This window comes from Dunckerocampus dactyliophorus, chromosome 19 (genome assembly GCF_027744805.1).
Source record: "Dunckerocampus dactyliophorus isolate RoL2022-P2 chromosome 19, RoL_Ddac_1.1, whole genome shotgun sequence".
Lineage (NCBI taxonomy): Eukaryota > Metazoa > Chordata > Actinopteri > Syngnathiformes > Syngnathidae > Dunckerocampus > Dunckerocampus dactyliophorus.
Window position 1 is genome coordinate 3,795,377 of NC_072837.1, and position 23,953 is coordinate 3,819,329.

General features: G+C 41.5%; 1 protein-coding gene across 5 annotated transcripts in view; it reads left to right on the forward strand.

The window, feature by feature from the left end:
* nhsl1b (NHS-like 1b) overlaps nucleotides 1-23,953 on the forward strand; it is an 85,755-nt gene that overhangs the window by 18,866 nt on the left and 42,936 nt on the right. Inside the window, exon 1 of one of the 5 annotated variants that reach the window (XM_054761085.1) lies at nucleotides 13,825-15,373. The exons of 2 other annotated variants lie outside the window; for them this stretch is intronic. In XM_054761085.1, coding sequence (XP_054617060.1) covers nucleotides 15,121-15,373 — 253 coding nt within the window. In that variant the 5' untranslated portion in view covers nucleotides 13,825-15,120. Of the gene's footprint in view, nucleotides 1-13,824; nucleotides 15,374-23,752; nucleotides 23,948-23,953 lie in introns of those variants that run through there. 2 more of the 5 variants (XM_054761079.1, XM_054761084.1) reach the window with 2 other exon arrangements.

The following is a 23,953-nucleotide window of genomic DNA, read 5'->3' on the forward strand; positions in this document are numbered from 1 at the left end:
AAAAATGTATTATTGATATTGTTGCCTAAGCCATTTCTAAGCCAATTCTGTTTGCTCAGTTTCACCAGAGGCATAGCCAGAGGCACAATTTTCCCAAAACTGGGATGTTGCGGTGGATATTAATAAAATATTAATAAAATAAAATTAATAAAAATTAATAAAATTAGGGATGCACGATATTTTTTCCCCAAGCCAATACAAATGCCAATACCAAAAACTTCCTGCTGCTCAAGACAGATACTGATAACTTTTTAGGTCTGCAATTTTTTGATTTAACTGTAGTTTGTGCGCAGCTGGAGGTAAGAACAACTCAAACAAAGTTGGATTTGACAAATTGTACCTATAGATTTGTTGGTAAAGCTGGTATCTTGAACAAAGGTAAAGGGCTGGTCGTCCAGTTGTCCATCATTCGTCCAAATCACAGTTCGCTTTAACCCTCAGGTCATCTGTGGCAAACTGTTTACACCTTTCAAACGCCACAGTGATAGGAAGAAACCTGGGCAGGCGTAATGCTGTTGTTTCAGGTGGCTGATAAGGTTCAATGTTTTTGAAGCGCTATGTTTTTTCCCCTCATTGCGGATTGTTTAGGAACATTTGGTGCCACTAGCATACAAAATGTACTCTGAAACAGTGAAGAAATCTCACATGTTTGTCTACAAGTGAGTTTGCACACATCACAAGCAGGAGAAAAGGAGCGCTTGATTTGCTCGTAACCTACCTACAGAACAGTACAGGTAATCTTGCCTCATTAGAGCGTTGATTGGTTATCGGAGCTATTTTTTAATGTTATTGCATTTATCGGTATGATGTCCTAATTTTTCATATCGGCCTGATAATTTATTGATATTTATCATGCATCTCTAATAAAAATAAATACATGAATAAGTAAATAAACCAAACAATTTGTGGCAATTGTAGATCCTAGTCCTAGAAGGGGTAGGGTTAATTTCCTCCTCCATGTCAGACATGCTGAGTTGTGTAGTGTTTTGTACTTCAGTGTACATTTAATTATCATCACAATTCTTGAATAAGCAACTTCAGTACTTTGGTGTGGTTTGAAAACATGATGGACATGACACGTTAAGTGCAATTTCCTTAAAATTGCTTTTACCTGTGCAGTACACTCATACGGTATGTAGTTGGTGCGTTCATTCACTGTGCATGCAGTTGTAGGCCTTCTTTTCCACACTAAGAATTTTGTTGGTAAATGTGAGGTGACATGGGAAACCGAGAGAGGAAGGAGGAAAGGAAATGCATGAAGAATGAATGGAAAGAGGAAATCCTTACTCTGTTGTGTGTGTTTGGTTAAGTCAGTGAATGCCCACTGTGACCTAAGATGCAATGAGACCATAGCTTTTCCAAACCTCCAAAACAAATACCTGCAAGCAAACCATATTCCTGTTGAACTCCTGCCCTTCACTGTCCCTTTTTGCCAGAGGTGTGTTTCCCAGCTTCCTCTGGGTGATGGCATCGCATATATCCTGATCCATTTCCTGTCTCTGTCATCGTCCTGCGTGTACCCTTCAGGATACGCGCAGGCCTGGTATTGTACAGCCGTCACCTCCTGTCACCTCCTGCTAAACATTCCTTTTTTTCCATTGGGGTCACCAGCCGCCAGAAGCAACGCCACTGTTGTTTCCTGCTGGATTGACAATGTAACAGTGGATGATGAACTGCTATTGTCCGATTTCCTTGCAAGACAAACTATTTATTGTCTGACTTTTATTTCATAGGCGTGAACTTATGGTAGTAACTGTGAGGATTTTCCTTGCCACATTACGGCTGCAGAGAGCTTCCTATATGCTCATGTGGGGAAAGGACGTAGTGAATAGGAAGTAAAGGAAAAGTGACAGGCAAAGGAAGACAAAAGGTTATTGTGTATTGTGATGTACACACAAAAATGCACATAATGTATAGAACCCATAATGATATCTAAAAATCAGTTGTGTAGAATTGATTCTGATGATCTTGAAGCAGTTGAGTGCAATACTCAGCTGCAACCAGCAGAGGCGCTGTTGAGTCAGTCTCAGCTTGATGTAAAATACTACATAGACGACAAATCTGCATCCATGTGTAATGCGGCTGTTCCAGCTTCGTGTTCCGCCTGGGCTCAAACCAGCCATCGAACTAGCCATCAAGCCAAAAGGCCGGAAGTGTCGACTCGACCAACCTCTCCTTTGACCTTAGACCCGCACGAAATGAACCAGCACCATTCCTTAGGCGTGATTGCACAGCAGCTTAGCCCTTCTAAGCGCCTCACATTTCACAAGTGTGTGTGCTCATCCGTGCATGTGGCGATGACCCCCAACTTGATCCCTGAAAAGGGGCTTGAGGACGACAGTGCGGTCCAAGCCGTGTCGCCCCGGCAACAACCGACAGATAGTGATTCTATCACCGTAGCAACCTCAAAGTCGGTGGTGTGTTGGATCACCAGTTAGGGGCACCCCTTGCCTTTTCACACACACACCCCTCTTTCTTTGTGACAGGTTTTTGATTGGCCAAAGCATGTGTGGGCTCTTCACGCGTGCAGAGAGGCTTTGCACACTTGTGGTGTGAGTGGAAGTGTGTGAGTCTGTGTGTATGATGTGGTTTGGTGTTGCTACCAAGTATATAGTATTAGACAATAGACATCATCATGCCCTTAAAAGCCATGAGGATTTGGACCCCGAAGCAAAGGAGGAACCCTTACGCAGGTAGAAGTGCAACTTGGAATTTGACGTCGTAGTTTGAAACACCGATGTGCATGACTTCACACGAGATATCAGAATAGATCAGATTAGTTCAGCAAGAATTAAAGGGTTAACTTGTGTGCTTTTTTTTGTGACAATTATTACAAAACAATTAGCAACCTCAACAAGGGGTGTTAGGAAAAGGACTTGTGTTGTGACCGCGTTTTCGATTTCTACATTTCGCAGTGGTTAACTTCTTTTTACGCTTGTGTGACAATTAAGACTGTTAAAATGTGAGCTATTGTATGTGCGACACAAATCACCTTTGCATTTTGCCTTTGCAAAGACTGAGCATTTTATTATTTTCCTTAATATTACCAGGGATTAACGTCATTTTACACTTGTATAACAAGTGTGCATTTCAGAAAGATTTACAGTGTTTATCGTCTTTGGTGACCTTTAGCGCGGCGCCAGACGAAACGCTCAGCGTTGAATAATTCAACATGCTGTGTTTAATTATACATTACAAACAATATTTTGGAATAATTCCTTTTTAAAGAGACTTCTTTAAATGATGATGCATGTCTAATATACTGTCATGTAGAATTCTATATATCCAGAAAAGCATCCAGATTTTTTTTCCATGTTTAAGTATTTCATTGCGTTAATTCTTTATCTTCTCTCTTTCATGGGCATTGGCTCTCCACCTGACCGCCACCCTATGTCACCTTTCCTGTGCACTTCAACAGGTAAGTGCTTTTTTTTACCCATTGTACATTTCCTATGATATCATATAGTGTGCAGCATCGACTATGCATTGTATTGAAACGTGTGGAAAAGTATGGAAGTGCTCTCTGACCCAATGGGTGTCTTCTTAACATGGGAACAAAATGTGAAACAGTGTGTGTATGTGTGTGAGATCATTAACCTCAGTGTTTTGTCAGCGCTGTACCATGCAGAGCCCACAGGCGCCGATCCGTTTTCCTCTCTCTGTCTCTCACACACACACACACACACACACACACACACACACACACACACACACATGCATTGGGAGCGTCTTTGGTAACCACCCACAGAGGCTCACTCACTTCATGTCATCCAAAATGTGTTTTCTCACTCGAGTCGTCTGACCTGCTCTCACACCCCTGCGAACCGTATCGCTTACTTCGTCCTCACGGTGCTCCGCTTTCTCCGTGGCGTTCAGCCCGTAGCTACAACCGACTGGGCCAACCGGTCCAACGGGCCCACGTAGACCCTAGATTAATCAACTCTGCCGTGGAGGTCATGGTTTTATAGTTTGTTAGCAAATTATGCGTAAAGTACATTTTTGTTAGTAATTCAGTCCAAAACGTCCGACAGAAACCAAAATGTTTGAAAATTTTGGCGACAACATTAGGAAATATTAGGAAATAATGTAAATCCAATTAATCTATTCCAGACACCCAAATGAACACATATGAACAAAAAATATATTTTATACAGAATAATTGTAGTTTTACATGCAGAAAACAATGCAGAATAATTATATATGACAGATGTACACCCTGGCGAGATCAAATTCAATAGTGTTTCCTTCTTTATCAAATTGCTGGCCCCATGGCGGGTTATTTAGCAGGCACACTCACTAAAAAATGCATGGACAGTGTGCTTTGCTTGAGCACTTGACTTTGCCGAACTTTGCCCCTTCCTATATTGTTTTTTTGCATCTTATTTATCCATCAGCACAGCACAAAATCTCCAAACACGTCTTTAGCACACATCTTGACAGCTGTTGTTAGTGCAACCTGCTTTTATTGAAAGTGTCTAGTAAACACCATGTACAATGTCGCCATGACCTTTTGGAAACGTGGCACGCCCCTGCAACTCATACAGTACATACTCAGAGGATCAGTCACTCGACTAGTAAACAGAAATACTTTCATCCTTTATAAAAATAAAAATGACACATAAAGTATGGTGTTCTCCAGAATGTTGTGTATGAACGTGCATCAACAGTACCTAAGAAAGTGAGTAAGTACTGGTCCTTAAACACATCAATCGGCTCGGAGAGCTCATGAATGACATTTGTTTTTGAAAGATTCAGTGCGGTTTATGCTCCTTTGAACGATTCGAGCTTCCACGCTGTTTTGTGGACTCGCTGGACCCCGGTTCATCCTGTTCTCCAAACTTGTATCTGGCAGCCCCGATGCATCACATGTACAATAACACTTAATACGGAAGGGTTTTCACTCCTAGCTTTTGCAGAACATGAACTGTAACCTCAGTTTTTTTTTTTTTACATAATCACTGCTGGCCATGCTTAATCCTTAAACCATTTCATGTTTTGACAGCACGTCAAACACAGTATCTCCATCAATGTTGTGATTAAAAAGCGACAGGCTTGCACCGTGAGGTTTACAATGGCCTGTCACTAGGGTGGTACCCTCAAAAGGTGCTGCTTCTGTAGCCTTGAAACATGACTGCTCCAGTTTGAGAGCACACTGGTACCATTGTTGCCATGGGAAGGGTACAGACAGTTACTTTGCCTTCATATAATTAAGTCTATGGGGTGCAATAATGAGTGACAGTAATGTACTCTTTTAAAATGCCAATTTAACACAAAAACCTTCCTCTCCAACCACCTCTGAAATCAAAATCTAATTAAAGCAGGCCCCAAAGGATGAAAGATATCTATAACAATACCTGTATACAGTATTTCAAAAAAGTGAGTACAGCCATCACATTTCAGCAACCATGTTATTATAGCTTTTCAGTGGACAATACACAATCAAAACTGGATATAGCTAAAAGTTAGAGTAGTCAGTGTACAGCTTGTTCAGATTTAAAACCCACAAAAAATGACTAAACACACAGCCATTATTGTCTAAATATCTGGCAACACAAGTGACATCATCTAGTGGTGAACATGTCCAAATTGTGTCCAAAGTACCAATATTTTGTGTTTGGACCATTGTTATCTAGCACTGCCTTAATCCTCTTGGGGAATGGAATTCACCAGAGTTGCGCAGGTTGTTATTGGAATCCTCTTCCACTCCTCCATGATGACATCATTGGGTTCAGGTCTGGAGACATACTTGGCCACCTTCACCTTCAGCTTCCACAGCAAGGCACTTGCCATCTTGGTGGTGTGTTCGGGCTTCTTATCATGTTGAAAAACTGTCACTTGTTGGCAATAATGTCAACAATGTCATAGTACATGTCAGAATTCATGTTTCCATCAATGAACTGCAGCACTCATGCAGCCCCAGACCATGACGCTAATACCGCCGAGCAAATATCTTGGCAGCTGTTTGCATGGTGGCCGTGTGTTGACTTATTTTCAGTGGATAGTAAATCTGTACTGCGATACAAGCTGTGCACTGACTACTTTAAAGTTGAATTTCTATAGTGTAAGGAGATATACTGTAATATAAATGCTCGCTGAAATGGCTCACTGTACTTACTAGGCATGGATGCTTGAAGACAAACGTAGACCCACAACTATGGGACGGACAGCCCGGAAAGTCCCTGCCGGGTGGGTGGCAGTGGTCTGCGGTGGCTTCAAGTCCGAGGTGAACTTTGTGGTCTACACCTTCAACACCCAAACACAAAGGCGATTAATGATCAGACGAGGAGGCGTGTGTACTCATTGCAGGGGTGTGTTTAGCATTTGAGGGAGACAAAGAAAAGCAAGAGAGATGTGACAAAGATGTTGAGATGGAGAAAGACAGATGGGAAAAGGGGGAGAGAGATGGAGCGCGGCCAGATGGAACTCGGCTCTCAAACTTCTGACAGCTTGTGGAAGATTTCCTTTGGGGTGCGCTATTTCTGTTGGATGCGTGAAGGTAGCGCGGCCAATATGAACTTCCTCATGGTTGACATCAGCCCGCGTAGGCGTACTCCACCTCGGGGCCTGTAAAGTGCCTTGAAAGCCCGTCCTGACTAACAACTGGAAGTCATTGCTGCCAGCTGGTGCGGGATTCTACTCTTAAATCCCTCGTGAGCGGGGTTTGCTCACTTCTTGACTGTCAGGCTAAGGAGGTCCAACCAGTGTGCGTTAGTGAATCAAAGCTGGTCTTAGTCCAACATTTAAAGGGGCTTTGTGTTAGCTTGATGCAAAGCAATAAGGCAAAAGAATAATGAACCATTTTGCCTGTGTGTTTCTTATGTGTGTATTGTGTGTGGATGTGTCAGTGGCAGACAGTAAGCAGCTGTCTGAGACCCAAAGTCATCCTCTATTGTCACCGTAACGGTCAGCCTGCAGTCTGCATCATCAGCATAAATCCCCCTCTCTCCCTCTTCCCTTTGCGCTCTTTTCATGCTCTGCCTCACACACTTTCTCTTTTCAATTCCAGGGCCACACACACACTTTAATATGCACACCTTGACGACCTTGATGGCAAGGCTGCTGCTTGCTACCGTTATTTCATTCATCCTGCCTTTTTATTAGATTTTCCTCCCACTTACACACCCGTTAAGTGTCTCCATACGCATAAAAACGCTCATGCCTCTTAGCAGGTCGTAAACGTGCACATGCTGATCCAAGTGTGTTGTGTTTAGTTTTTCTTTCCACTCACACACATTGACGAACACGGACAGGCCACCTGTAGCGAGCGCACCTCAGAGCGGCCTTTTGTTGGGTGCGTCGCCAGCCTGGCTGTCAGCAAATGAGTCTAACATGTGGCTTTGGCGTCCTTTCTCTATTTGTTTGGACCCAGCTGAACTTTCTGAAGAAATTACATGCAAGAGCACTTCTGCAAGCCACATCATAGACATTCATTGCCTTTAAAACAGTGTAATATTTAGTTAAGTTTTTCTCTACTAATGGTCAAATTATTTTGGAGCCAAGCGCACTGTTTAGGCTGAGGAAAGAAAACATCCATTGATTAATGGCCCTGGGGCTTCTTGAGAAATAACAAATGATGTCATTTTATCTGCTTTTATACTGTACTTATTGCACACTACTAGAATAAGCAGTGTTCTTTGTTCAGTTGTAGTTCTTCTATTGTTTTTTTGGGAGTAAGTAAGCAGTCAGGGCTTGATAAAATCTTCACAGAGGAATGTTGCTCCTATAACAAAAAATAATAACCCGTCATAAAGTTATCAAATCATCAAGAATGATACGTGTTGTTGTAAAATTGTTTCAGAAAGGGTTAAGCACACAAATGTGGCTGACATGATGCACACAAGTTATGCATGCAAAACAGAATAATTCCCTGCAAAAATGTGACATCTTCCTTTGTAATTTATCATCACGGAAAGTAGCTTAAATAAATTGTTAAGATCCCGTGATAGCATCGCTACTACTACGTTGCGACTACGTTGAAAACCTAGGAAAAGACACATCTAAACTCAAATTAAGTGGATTTTATTGCTGATGAGTCACTTGTTCTTCATCGCTGACATGTTATGTAAGAAAATTCTGGGAGGCCATTGTTGAAAAGACGTACTTTTTTGATTTTGACATTGAGAGTTTGGCTGTTTGTACAGTGGTTCTGGTAGCATCTAGTGTGCACGCTCGGCGTCACATGTTTACATACGTACACGCGTGTTGTCATCTGCAGGAATTGAATATTTGTTTTTCCTCAAAGCAGGAGTGATGGGTGTGTTATGTAAACATATTCCTGTATCAACTTCTTTCTTTGTACCTTTCTTGGGTTCTTGTTTGTGCATGTTGAGCAATACTGCACATTCCTGACAGGCCTTCTACTCCTCTTCCCTCAAACAGCTGTTTGTCAGAATGCTGTCACCACTCGAGACACGCACTCACTCTCACGCACTCATACAGCGCTGTCGCTGCAGGAGATCCTTCTTTAAACCGGTTAGGCCACATTTCATAAATCAGCAAGCCAAATACTGTACCTGAAAAAACATTCAGTTTGTTTAATACGGAACACATGCGGGAAAAAACCTGTGAAGCTCAGGATATTTTCAATTATACATGTTATGACAAAACTGCCATTGAATTACTGTGTATTGTTCGGAAACTAGCTACAATTAATTCCCAATATAGTGTAATTGAAGGTCGTCCAAAAATTGTAATGAAAAGGTGTGTACTTTGACGAGAATAAGACAGTAAAGTTAGGTGGATTAAGTCGTAAAATGTATTAGCACAAAAGGCATGTTCATACAGTTCATTCCTAATGAAGGGTAACCTTAAAAGTTGTAACTGTTGTGACTCTGCGCATGTATTCAGCTTTTTCTTTGGCTTTTGTGGATTGTTTTGTATTCAAACAGAAGGAGTTACATTCGGATAAGATAAAGAAGCGGCAGAGTTACAAGAAAAAAAGATTTACTGCAGGAGTGAAAGTAAGCGAACTCACGGCCGCCACACGTCACGTAACGAAGCTATTTTAGATTGTTACATTATTGTTTTTACATTTTTACTTTATCTGTTAACCTTTTTTTTTTTACAAGTGTGTGACAAGTAAAATGAAAAGAAATGTGAACCGGATCTGCACAAGTGGATTCCACTTAGGCCTGTCACGATAATCGATAAAACGATTAATCGAACGATAGAAAAAAAACTAGGTCGATCATTTCGATGCCTCGATAAATTGACATGTGCGACATGGACGTATGCCTGTTCCATTTCCTCATCTTGCTGGATCACAAGAGGGTTCACTCTGCTTGTGTGTGGGCCCATTGGTTGTATAGACAAATTAAGGGAAAGAGTGAGCCTCCTGTCAGCTATTCAGCATCTTTGTCTCAGTATGTGGAGGCGCGGGCTAGCGACATAGTGATTGAATACACTGAGAGCTAGCTAGCAGTTTGCAAGGAAATGCTAATATGAATGAAAGCACAAAAGTGGTAGTTTCTAAGCCGAATGCTACAGTTCCAGTGTGGATGTGCTGTGGGGCTTTCGTGGCGCTTGTTGGGGCGTTTGATCGGCAAAGTGAATGTATAGTGCTGGGCGGCGTGAGCTCGCGATACCCAGGATAGGTGAAGTGGTGACGCCCCACTATTCGTAAGTGCTATAGTAGGTATCTTCTGTGCCTCACACAGATACACTACATTTCAATACCATCTAGTAGCTCAAATGTGACATGACACAGTCATCATTGAATTATAAACTTAATGATAATACGGTCTAAAAAAAAGGTTGAAATGATCGATTATCGTCGATAATTTATAATTACACTTAATTCGGCAATGTTGACCGTCTCATCAATTCCTGGTCCACCGTGTTCTTTTTACAACTGCCCGCTTAAGTTGACGTCAACATACATCGTCGGCCGCTTTTGTTGATATAAAATTTGAATGTGGCAAGGCTGCACTGTAAGTGAATATAAAATAAATGTAGTTACTTTCATAAAGCGCCTTTCTACAACGAAACCCCTTTAACTGAAAATAAATTCAATCTTTCCAAAAATAACATAAATCGAGGCACAAGAAGCACAAATGTATTCTTATATAAAATATGTCATACATTAAATATCTCCTCAGAGATGGGCGGAGTAGTCAACAAAACAACTGTACACTTTTAAGAGTATTGTTAATTAAGAACAGTTTTACTCAAGAAAAGCATATGTGATGTTACACATAAGGGCGTCGGTTGATATCGGAATTGGAAATTGAGAGTTGGACAATATCGGTTATCGGCAAAAAAGCCAATATCGAACATCCCTACTCATCACTCTGCAATATTTGTACAGTGGGTCTAAATGCACAGTGATTCAATACAGAGCACATCTGGCCTCACGTCTGCTGGACCAGCTCCCTCATTCAGGCACGACTGATCAGGAATGTTGAGCCGACCGCACCCTTTTCTCCCTTTCAACCGCTGGACGCAAGCCTCTTGTGGGTGGGTGTGTGTGGCGTGTGAGTGCGTGAGTTCCCTGCTCGTATTACTGCTATTCATTTGTCTTATACGTTACCGTGCCACTCCTTTCTCAAACTGTGATGATTCATTTTCTTTGTCGTTATTCCCGACTACTCTCAGACACAATAACAGCGTCAAATAAGAGACGTACACATGCCTGACACACGTGTCCCTTTGTCCCCCGGAAAAAAACAACACATCCTGAACCATAGCTGCACTTAAGCTTTTGGAATCAGCTGCTGCTTTGGTTTGGGGGTGAAAGGTCAAAGGTCAATACCTGCTGAACATTTTTCCTCATTGTCTGTGGACAAAAACACACACACATACCGGTAAGCGCAAGCACTCAGGAGGGGAATCGTCTGAGAAATGTTCTCTCAGCTAAGCCGGCAGCCTTTCCTGGTGAATAATAGAATTAAGTAAGACATACACACACACAAATAGCTCTTTCTACTTGGAATAATGGAGCACGTGTCCACAGGAATGATGGGATTTGTCTTTTTAGCAGAGAGAGTTGACAAGAGTGAACGCCATGGCTTTAGTCCCAAGCCTATAGTACAACTACACACTGTATGCCATCCCTATCCCTTGGTGTCTTATTTACACCATAGATTTCTTATCTTGTCACACACATAAACACCATTATTCTCGGCAACTCCTCAGGAGATGTGGTATTTATTGAATGGCAGTAGTAAAATGTTAGGCATATGCCCACAAGCACACATCATTTTCTGGCCCATTAAACCTAAACAGAGGCTGCAATTCTGAGCAATTTAGTGCAGTGGCGCCGCTTTGTGGTAGAAAATACTACTTGCAACTCAAAAAGGCATTGCCAATTGTTTGTGGACGGAACTTTGCATAAATAGAAAACTCTTGAATGAAAAGCAATTGAATACTATTTTTTATAGTTGTAATACTTGTAGAAAATACTGTATTGTACTACAGTCTCATGTAGAAAATAGAGCACATGGTTCGATGCTATATAACATCTGACCTGACAGTAACATTTCAACATAGGCAATTACAGTAATTACTTTTATCCTCAAACTAATGTCGTGTAATTAACACATTTTGCTTCTTCTACTGGATGCATTTCACAAATAAACACTGTTTGTGCTGGTGTTTGTGATGGAAAAAGTGCCAAAACTCTGCGTATGACTTCAAGAGAGTTTTCTTGAGATGTGATATTAGATTAGAAGTATTGATGGAAGATGCCTTGCTCCCCCCAACTCATATAACCAGAGCTTTATGTCATGTTCCGCATGACAGTTTGGGCTTTAGTTATGGTTTTTGTCGTTTCCTGTTTTGTGTTCTTATTTTCTGTTTCCTGATTGGCGCGATGTGCAGCTTCTCATTCGTAGTCAGCGCTACTATTTCGGTGGAGCCGCATTGCATGCAAACCTAACACTTTACAGTCATTGCAAATTGCATACATGTATTTACAATCTGAAGGCGAAACTTGGAAATAATTCCAGGCCGTGAACAGACTGAGCTTGTTGCTCTGCGGAGGTCGTTGCAGTTTGATGAGGTCTCACTGACTCGCGCACGACATCATGATCTGCAGAAAAACAATATGATCGGATATCTCATTTTATGCCACTGTCGTCCGATAATATCAATAGGGCGATATTAGGGGACATCCCTGATTCGAAGGCATATGTAGTGAGCATTAGGACTACAGTGACCATACGCAGTGACAAAAGAAAGGCAGATTATATGAAGTTGTTGTAAAATTAGATTTAAAGACAGTGACAAAGGCGTAACGTAAATGTGTTGCGAGATGAAGGATGACTCTTAAATTGGATAAGAGTTCAAAGTTCAGAGTTCACCACATGACAGTTCAAGCAGTAGGTGCCAGCCAATAATGTAGTGCGTGATAAAAATAGGATGTTAGATGAAGCCGAGGCCATCACAGTGATGCTGTGCCAATACGTTATCTGTTTGTTTTGGCCATACAGTATACATTAGCTTCTTACCTCAGTGTTAGTTCTAAGGCTTTGTGTGGCTACTCTGGTCCTAGAGTATCAGTGTCACACGTTGAACAGGCGTGATGCCTGATTGGGTTACTTGAACCAGGCTGCAAGCTCTGACATGGGACACCGAGGCCAGTTTTTGCTGTTTTTTTATTTTCCAAATATTTCAACTTTCTTCTCAAATAATCTTTGTACATTTTATTTCTGTAATATTATGACTTTATATTATATTATGACTTTATTGAATTTTCCAAAAATGACAGCTTATTTTGTCCTGTTTGTTTCTCAAAGTATCACTGCTTTTACACAATCAAGTACTTTTTCAATGTGCCGCGAGCCATCAAAAAAACACCCGAGTCCACAAATGGCCCCCGGGTCCCACTTTGGACACCGCTGCTAGTTTGCAAGGTGTTTTTGGGAATTGGACATAAATACCTGACCTTTTGTGTTTGTGTTGGTCCCATCATCTCATGTTAACGGATTTGGTGTGGCTCTGTTTGTTTGTTTCTTTTCTGTTTCTCCTCTCTTATCTCAAGGTCTCAAAGCGACATAGGTGGCCTATGATGTCTTATTGCTGCTTTTCCAGAGTCATTTCTCGCTGACTTATGTCCTTTGGTGTTTAGTTTAAATGGGACGCCAAGACAAAGTCAACTGCAGTGGGCACTACCAGATTGAAAGGAGCTTTATAGAAGTAATGAGTGGTACACCCAGAATGCTGACCTTTGACTTTTTAATTCCCCTAGGGAATTTCATTGAAACAACTTTTCATACGGAAATGGACAAATCAATGGACTAAAAGACCAGCATAGCGTTTCCATTTGTCTATTTTTTTGTCATCAAACATAGTAAATGAAATTGTTCACATTTGTCAGTGTCAGTACATCCTGCAAAGAGTCATGTTGACCAGTTATCAAAGTCCTCATGTGCAATGGTCTGTATGTATGTGTGTTACTGTCTTTCTCAAAGTACTACTACTACAGTACTACAAAGTAGTAGTAAAACTGCGACATCAGTCGTCACCACTCGGTCCTTTGTGTAAACAGGAATCGCGGAGAAGGAAGATTTCCCCTGTAAAGAGACAAATAAAATGAGCTTGGGGACATTATTGAGCGTTGGGGCGGGGGGACTTAAGAGTCTCGCTTTACACCACATCCTCGCCACAAACCCTTGGATCGACTTTCAGTAGCGTAACCTATCCTCAAAAGGAGATCTTGGTGGTTTGAAAATCAGAAGCTACATTTCTTTTCAAGTTTAATCAGGAATGAATTTGGCCTGTGGTTTTTCAGTCGGAATGCGTCATACTTATTAATAATAAAAAACATGGGCACAAACAAACACACAGCACTGGTTGTCACACACCACCCTAGTGTAACCACCTCCCTAACAACAACAAAGAGGCCTATAAAAATGTTGTTTTTGTCCCTAAGGGCATCTGTGTCCTTGGTGACTTCATGTTTACTTAGCATTTGACATCAATAGCTCTGCTTATAGTTACAGTATAATATAATAACTTGGACTACAAAACTGTTGTACAAAGGCGCAATGCTTTTTTGTGGTGTTTATGTTCTTACATGTTCAACTGCTCCTTCTGAGAAGTCACGTCTGGCACCTCGTGGCAACATGTCAGCGCCTTCATGAAAGCCTCTTGAAATAGATGCCATTCACAACAGTTGTGTAAAAATGTTGTGCTCAGTCTGTACGTGCCCTTGTTATCCAAAGAGATCACCATACGACCTTGCGAGACCAACAATACGCTCTAAAAGTCAACTGTTATCAGGTACATGGAATATTATATTCAGTTATGTTCAAGACAACATCTCAGATACAGGAGCAGGGATTTCCAGGGAATTGCAGACACGGGAGTAAAGTGGAAGGTGGCATAGAAGAGCAGCAAAGAGAGGAGTGGTTGCCATGCCGGCAGATGGATGGAGAGGCGGGGCCTGGGTCACAGAAAACAGACAGAGCAGCAGGGAGGGAAGAAGGGACGGACTGACTCGGGTTTCAGCACCGTGGCGACCAGAGTTGAGTGGAATCCTAACCTTGCAACGCTCAAAGACAGTTCAGCCTGAGCGTCATGTTGGATTCTTGCTTCATCACCTGCGCTTCCTGAAGTTGGCCTCAATCTCCTGCTTGCCTAAACTTGGACCTTGTTTTACTCCACTCCATCATCTGCCTGGCTGCCTTGTCTTCATCTACTGGGGACAACTGAGCTGGAAGGAGAAGGGAAGTTTTCTGTCAGTGGGAACCTTGATTGCTTGCAGTCTGTAGGTGGACAATGGATGCTGGTCTTCACCTTTAGTGCTGAGACTATGCAAGTCAGCTAGTGTGTGGGTCATGGACATGAATTTGCTGCTTGTTTTGATGACAAGAATTCACCAGGAAATGTTTGTTTTTTTCTGAAAAGCTGAAAAGAATTTCTGGATTGCGGAATGATCTCTTTAGCGCAAAGGAAGGATTATTTTGACAGTTCTGACCAGAAGATGTGGAAATGTATACTTGAGTGAATGTTGATCTGTGGCTTGGAGTTATTTTTATGCATAACATGGAATCATATAGTTTGGTTGCGGCGTATGCGTACAGATCTGGATGATGTCCCCAAGAATGTTTGGAATCTCGTGACCAGTACTGAAAATTGTAATCACTAAAAAGACCTTTTGACCTTTTTGGTCTTTTGAAAATGAGAGGCGATCGGAGGTCATCGTCCTTTCAGAAGGAGAAACCGGCCGGTTTGTCGCGGGCTTTCAGTTGGCTCAGCGTGTCCAACCTCTCCCGACAGAGCCGACACATCTTTCATAGCCAGAACGAGCTCCATGTGGTCCACAACCGCCGCCCATCCTCGCAACAACTGCACCGCGACCACCGCGACCGCCACGCGTCAGAGGAGAGTGACGACGATGACAACTGGGTGTACCAGCCTCAACACAAGATAGGTTGTTGGTTTATTAATCCTGTTCCAATGATATCTATCAGAAGACCTTTGAAAGCACGTGTCGTGGTGACACAGGCCAACTTTGTTCTCCAACAGGAAGACAGTGAATGACTTGTTTACAGGCACATGCTAAGCAAAAAAGAAACTTTTTATGGCCTCTTGTTCTCCACTTCCTTGTTGCCATAGAGCAGACGTGGGAGGTGTTGCTGGGGTTTTAGCGAGATGCTTAGTGGGTCAAAGGGCTTCGTTAGGTAAACAATGATGCTTTGTACTAGGTGGAAGTAGCTGATGTCATGGCTATGATAATCTTACAGGCTGGCGTAATATGTGGGTGTTTCCATATGTTAGAAAACAAATCCCCAGCTATCACATTTCCTTGATTAAGTTGATTAGTTATGGATCAGTTAACTGTGGTGTCGGTTAGCTTGTAACTATAGCCTAACCTTTACCTGAGACCGAGAGCAGATGCCTTCCTCACTAACTTTGACCTAATTTGACCGTCATCTCTGGTTCTGTTTGCCCAGATTTTCCTGACCTAATTTGGCATGCAAATTTGTCAATAAGCATCCATATGAAAATCAATTCAAATTCTCTGCTACCTGGGAAGCAGCCGTAAAAGCAGCAGTAACTGCTTGCTAGGATCATGACACATTCTGCAGCACTGTGTTTGCCTACGTTGCTCGTTTAAAAAAATGATCACGAATGTTGCACTGGTGCACGAGTGGAGCGTAATGGAGTTCAGTAGCATTCCGTCGTCTTCAAATCCAGTTTAGTCTCGTCAGGTTATCTGGGCTACAAGATAATTCAATGTAGTAATCAACTTTACCAGTTTTAATATGCAACTTGGACAGAGGTGATGAAGGGGTCACAGATTTTCATATAGTCCTTTCTGGTTTGGACTGTCAGACAAGTGTGCCTCACTGGAGCACTTCACCAAGCATTCGTCACCGCATGTTGTTGATGTTTATCACATATCTCAGTCTGTCACTCGTGAACCCCCGCCACTTTCCGAAAACAGCACAGGGCTGCGCATGACTGGAATGCTTTGAGGTCCTGGCCGTTTTTTTTCTCTCAAAGTCAAAGGGCACAAGTTGCCAAGCACAGATCAAACAACCGTCAGCCGTTTGGCAAGGTCATCGTTTATTCTGTAGTTAAAGTCAAGTTCTGGTTAGCTTTTAAAATGAGGAGCTGGTTGGTTGATCTTGTCAAGTCAAACGTGACATCATGGATGACTCTTATCCCGATTTTGTTACAAAACAGCCAACAAAGAACCTAATAGTAAGTATTTTTAAATTAGCTGTGTGTGACACACGCGTATTTTACTCCTCTGACAGTGCCTCTTCATCCTGGCGCCACTCCGCTGAGGCGTTTTTGTATCCTTGTTAAAACATATTGCTCCTGTCGTTGTATAATCCTCCTCCTCGTCCTCCTCCTTGAAAAGGAAGATTCATTTACAGTATTCCGTAATGGCGTCCTACAGCCGCAACTTCTACCTTCCTTCAGCATGTCCAGAAGTCCAACTTTTTGTGCGATAGTTGGATTCCTGTGCCTTTTGGGTGTAGAATATTTGGTCCACATTGTGGATTTCGTCAGGGAGAAAATGTGCAGACATACAGAGTTCAGAGTCACTGCAAGCTGATTGGTGGCAATCATACAACAGGAAACACGGCAGTGCTGCACGAAGGAGATTGATTTACAATGGTCTACAGCCAATCAGAACACAGAGCACAATGGGCGGGTTCTCCCTTAGCCAGTAAGAATGCAGAACATAATGCGCGGTTTCACTTTTAGCCAATCAGGACTGTTGTGGCTCTATATTTATTATATTATTATTATATTGTAGCTCTACTGTGGGTTCCTAATACAGGCACATAAACACATACTGAGACGAGGTGGAGGGACATCTTTACTCCAGCTGCACACGTCTTCAACTCTCACATGTGTATACAACACTCTCTACTGGTAGCAGAAGTCAATACAATAACAGACACATATAACAGAGCACCCATAGATTGCTCTAATACACCACAAGGACACAGAACACGATGCACGTTCATACGCTGTTAAAAAGAAATTGCAATTTAAAAAATCTGCAAAACAACGAGTCTGCGAAAGGTGAACCGCGATGTAGTGAGGGAACACTGTTATAGCAGTTAATTCATGAATAGGTTTTAGTTAATTTTTCCCACAGTCGATCCGGATTTCACAGTGATTTTCCGGTACTCAAAGATCCATATTGATCACATCCATGACAAATTATCATCACACAATCGTTGAGGAAGGGAAGGGCTTATTGATTGGCTGATATTAGCTAATGTGCATCGAACACTATACACCATGACTGCTGTAAGATTGCAGCAAGACTTCCAATTAAGCCTGTTGTCTTTGTCCACATGGCTACATACTGTACATGTTTATATTATTTGTTCCTGGCCTGACAGATCAGCATAAACATTGTAGTTATCCTACACACAAACACACAGCGCACATACACTTTGAAACAGCACACAGAGGAAACGTCTCATACCAATCCAAAGTATTTATAACATCTGGACAGCACGCCTGCAGCCCATTACAAGACGCTTGGTGTAAATATAGCCCCAAAATGAGTGCCTGTGGCTCCTAAACCTGCAATTTTCACGCACCGTCTCCAGCACGACTAGCTGGCTTGGTGCGTGCCTCCGTTGCCACGGCGATGTGCGTGTGAGGAAGCGTTTTCCTCATTGGGTCCAGTTTGACCTGCCTACTGGCACGCCTCAGGCCAATCAGGTGTGAGAGAGCCATCTGGAGCGTAAGCTGCTTGCGGCACTGCTGGTTAAGGCTGATGCCAGCAGCAAAACATGGATAAAAAACATGAGCGAAAGTAATCATTCCCTGTATATTATGCTTTTTTTTTAACATGTTGCATTACACTTAATGATGGACACAATAAAACATCTGCACATTTTGATGTGTATAATATGCATATATACTTGTATGATAATGTGGTGAGTTTAATTCCTAATAGACTCTATGGAAGCCATCTTCAGCACATATTCAGGCTCTACTAAAAGCATTTAAAATGTGTTAATCAAAAAGCAGTGATTCCTTTGTAGAAAAAAACAACAACTGCAGGAGCATTTCTCCCTAAATACATGGGCCCTGGAAAAATAATTACCCTAAAAATGAAATAGTGTTTCTTTTATGAGGCTTTTCTGTCTGGACCTGTCTGGATTTCATTTTACTTTCTCCAGTTCTTGACACATTAGGCATCAGTGCAGTTTGGAACGACTTGTTTTTTGGCAGACATGATAGTGTTGATACAATGTAATTAGATACTGTAGGCGCTAAGGGTGTAACAATACGTGTATCTGTATCGAACCATTACACATGCATACCGAACCGTAACCCCCAGTATCGAGCAATGCGCAGGTTCATATTTGTTTCATCAACTTCTGACGGCACTCTGCGCTGGAAGCTCAGTGTATCTGCAATCAACTACTATGACTTAGGTTGCATTGTGAAGCACAGAGCCACTGAGCTCCGCCTCCCACATTCATACCATGCTCAAAATGGAGAAAAATGAGACAAATTTGAAAAATGTTGGCAATTTCAATAAAATTCAAATAAAAAAAGGCAAGGTAGTTTATTTTTTGTATCAAAAATATATTGAACCGTAACACAACCGTATCGAACGGAACCGAACCGTGAATTTTGTGTATCGTTGCACCCCTAGTAGGCGCTAATACGCAGTTCAGAGTGTTGAGACAGCTGAAGCACAATGGTGTGCACTTTTCAGCTGCAACCAGCAGAGGTGCTAATGATTCAGACTCAACTAGTTTGCTGTGTAAAGAAGAGCAGGGTGTATGAGAAACAGCATGGAAAAAGGAGTTCAGAACTTCCAGAGGTATTAAGATGTATATGTTGTTGTTTTTTTTTTTTTAAATAACAATTAATCGATTACATTGCCCTTTCGTTGATCAAAGAAGCACTAAACACTTTAAAATCATTTTTCCTGGCAAAATTAAACATTATAAGGGTGGCATCACCACCATGTTGGCCATGTTTGTGGAATATATGTGCAATGTGCAAAATGTTAAATTATAATCAAACATGAAGTATGCCCCGACAGGCATGTACTGTAAGCACTGTATGTGCTGATTTTCAAGGCCAGGTGATTCAGTAGACTACACTTTTGGAATGTTGACTTGAGGCTGAATCCCTGTCAAGCCTGTATGACAGCCCGTGTAATCTCTGCTTTGCATGATGACTTCACTGCTTCTTCTTACAGTATATGTTTATGTGCAAGTGAATGGTCCAGATTTTCATATTTGGCGAGCCAAGTGCGAGCCTGTCGACACGCACAAGTTTGGAGATTTAGAGATGTAATATTTAGAATTATTTATTTAGGTTTTCAGTGTACAAATGTGTGTTTTTATGTATTTGAAGTATTTAGGGCAACTGCATATTGACCTAAATATTAACCCTACCTTGGCATGCCAGCATGTGAGCAGCCACAACCAGGACTGGCTCTCATTTCACACTAAATACTTTTAATGAGCCGCTTATGATTGTTCTGTATTTTCTTCCTGTTACATTGAACATTTTATTTATATATACATATATATATTGTAATTGCACTGCCGATAGAGGGAAGGTTAAATTTGACATTCTACAGAATCAAGAATCTTGATCTTGATGTTAGGCTATATAGTGTGATGTAGATTATACCCAACACTTCCATAACAATTTTCGTGCGTTTTAGTACTACCTACCTGGCTGATACACGCATCATCCTGTGGTGGTCAGTGTTTAAATCCATATTAGCAGATGATCATTTGCCCTGAGGGAGGATGCGAAGTGTGAACCAGCAATTCCTCATTAAAAGACAGACATGGAAATCTGCTCATGTGGCCTACAGCCCATAGTCATGTTGTGCACACACTTCTAATTAAAAATAACCTTTATTAAATATGCACTTATACGTCTTTCTCTTCTCCTCTATGTGCTGATCACGGTACCGCCCTCTTTAGGTAAGTCCCATCATTTCTGTTTGACCCATATTACGGTACTACGCTTTCATGTCTCTATTGGCTGATCCCAGATCAGTCTTGCAGTATGCTGAAAAGCCCTACAAAGCCTATATTAAATCGCATTACATCCCGTTTACATCCACTACAAACCAAATCTCTCACTGTTTTTTCTGCACAATTTCTTTCATGCCTCAAGCACACATACACATCCTATTATTTTGGTAGTATAGGATTTAATTTTTAAAAGTCTTGAAAGGGAGAGGATTGCTGAGGTTTGTGGATTTCAATTTGCAAGACACTCCAGGTTGATGTCGATAAGATGCACCCATGTTGGCCCAACACAGTCCACCTAGGGATTCAGCGGTGATACTGATTTCACCTGCACTCATCTGTCGTACTCATCTGGCTGTGACGCACAGCTTCCTGCAGTAAAAACATCAACATGTTATGGTTGAAGATGTCCGGGAGTCAAGATAAGATGGTGGCTCTGCGTCGATTACGGGGCATTAAAGCCATTTTGGAGCTGAATGTGTTTGTTTTTTTTTTTTGTCTACTGACAAAAGTCGGTTGGAATGCGTTTATTAGTCATGGTCTGTACTTTAAAAAAAGACATGTTGTGCTACACTTGTCCACGCTACCTCACTGGGTGTCCTAATTTTGTATAAACTGTACTTGTCTGTGTAAGCTGACTCTTCTATTGTTGAACCGCTGTACTCAAGTGGGTGAAAATAAGTCAAAACATCAAAAACATTTTCTCACAAATAGACCACATGGTGGCGTTGTTATTAAATTTCTCACACAGTTTATTGTGCTCCACAAAACTCCCAGTGTAGCTGTAGCACGTTTATCCTGACACACACACACATGTCTGTAAAAACAAATTTTGTGAGAAACATGGCTGTCATCAAGCATAATGTCTTTGCAGGGGCGTGGTTTGGGGCTTAAAATAAATATATGGGAAACACTGTTTGGCGGCCAATGGAGATACTTGTTCTGACTAATATTACATATATAATATTACATATATATGACTACTAATATTACATACTTGTGCGAGTACTGGAGAGCACTGGGAATGTCATAAAGTGGTGATTCATAGTAGGACTACCATTCAGTTCAAACAATCAGGCGTGTCCCGATCCGATATTGAAATCGGATACTGGGCCAATATCAGCAAAAAAAATCTGATGATATCGGCCTGCATCTAAAATCTACGATATTGGCACACAAGCAGTCGATTCCAGACTCCGCCCCATCCCGTCCATCCAGCAGCGGCGGGATGGAGCCCACATGATCACATACAGTACGACGATAAATGCACTATTTTTTTTATGGTAAATTTCATTAGGATGGAAAATAAATGCCATGTCTTGTGCTCTTCCACCTCCTTCGACTGAGGAAGAGCAGTTATTAAGCAGACCACAGAAGTGTTTCTTCCGAGCTGGCGGTTTTATAGCGGAGGTTAATACGAGCCACTTTCGGGTCTGCAGTGTCCAATTAAGGTGGAGGGCTTAGTGAAGAAGGATTTAATGATCTCGTCTGGTAGCAGCTTGTGTGTTCGATTTGTTGAGTATTTCCAGTGACGCCTTTTTTTTTTTTTTTTTTACACGCTAAGCCCATAACTGGCGACATCTGGTCTTGGCAAACATGTCACGGCCTGCAAGCAATAATGGGGCTGGGATTAGCATGTTCATGACTCACACATCTACTTGTCTTTTACAAATATGTCTGAAACAGCAACAGTAGCATCACATTAGCTGTATCTAAGAAAAAACATGAACATCACTGACCTCTGACACACTCGAGTATTCCCAAAATAGTGGAAGCTGCTGTAACTCCGTATTGTCTTCCATTTTAACCTCTGACACTGTAATTCCCAAGTGTCCCAAAACTTCATGTGCACTTTGTGTTTGATAGATGGCCTATATCTCCAGGCATAATGCATGAACCACATTGGAAATCAATCGTTTTGTTTTGTAGGTTCATATTTGTTGGCATCATCTGTGACGTTATTTACAACATTGCTAATAGCCAGTGCTAGTTGAAAAGTGCTTGTGTTTTGATATAAAATATTACATTAATATTAGACTATAGCATCAAGGCAAGATAGATTTTGGGTAACACATTTCCAAAACACTATTATGGGACCCTATTATATTGTTAGTCTACGTTTGGGCGCTCAAACATGGAGAATTTGAGCTGCACCAAGCTTGTAGTTGCTCCAAAGAGTTGAACTGTGGGGATTAAAGTGATTATATTTGATCAGGGCATAGTCAGTTGACGTCAAGCCGGCGGCCCCCTGCCTCATTGTGAACTGCTGACTGTCCAGATTCCCTAAAATAACAACCATTTTCCTTTTGTAATCTAGGTGCCGTTCGCACAGGACTATCTTTAACATATTTTGGTGGCTGAAAACATGTGAAAACTGATTTCAAGATGAACATTTTTTAAAACAGTCGGGTTATTTTTACTTTTTAAACTTTGGGAAACGCTTGTTTATAAAACGGAGAACGTACCCGAGTGTTTGTGTCAGTCAAAACAACAGTGGCAGACAAAAGTGTGGTAATAGCGTTTGTAGCTTATAATCTTCCGGAGCACGCCCTACCTGAAGTGGCGGCCATGGCGAGATTTTATATGGCACCCCCCTCCATCGGGCATAGTTTACAATAGAAATTGATTGGGATTGTTCTTACCGTTCTGAAATTTCCTTACCACAAATAAAAATTCTGTTTAATAATATAAATAAATTACAAATACAACAATCGCTATAGTCTATATAAGCTACATTTACACAATGTAATAAATGTATACAACTAAATAAAATATGGAATGATGAGAATCATTTGTGGTAATATTAACTGGACATTTCTTTACAAAGATATTTTTATATTTATATTAAATAGAGTAATTACTACTTTAATAGTAATTACAAGTTCCAGTATGGAGGCATATGCCTATATTTCCTCCTTGGCTATCTGGCTTTGTAACGTGTGGCGTTTTTGTGTCAAAGTAGTATAATGTTTCTTTGTAAAGTCACTTAGCCGATTACTGGCCTGGCATTCATAATTCAGTTTTTTGTTGTTTGTGCATGTCCATAGGAAATATAGATTGTTTTGACGGTGTATTGTTCCTATTTTTACCCAGTTATTGTTGCATGAAAGCCCTTAGCCTCAAACTTACCCTGGCAATGCAAAAAATATTAGTTTATAAATGTACATAAAGAAGAACTGATGTGGCTTTTGGAGCGACAGTAGCTTTGAGCCTTTAAAGATCAGGCTTGGCAAGCGAATGAGAGGTGGACGGGGGTGGAGGGGAGCTGTGGTAGGAGGGGGTGGGGGGTTTGCAAAGCAGTTTCCTGCGGTGTAGAAGTTGGCGTGTTGCCACTCGGAGCGTGTGTGTGTGACTGCAGGAGAAGGAGTGGGAGGGGGCGATGGCGCGCAGGAGGCACTGGGAGAGATGAGCGTAAGTGTCAGTATTTTTGAGAGTGAGCGTGAAGAAAGGAAGGTGCTTGTTTCGTGTGGATAAATGTGGAATTAAATAAGGAGAGATGTTCTGTTTGAGAGGTAAGT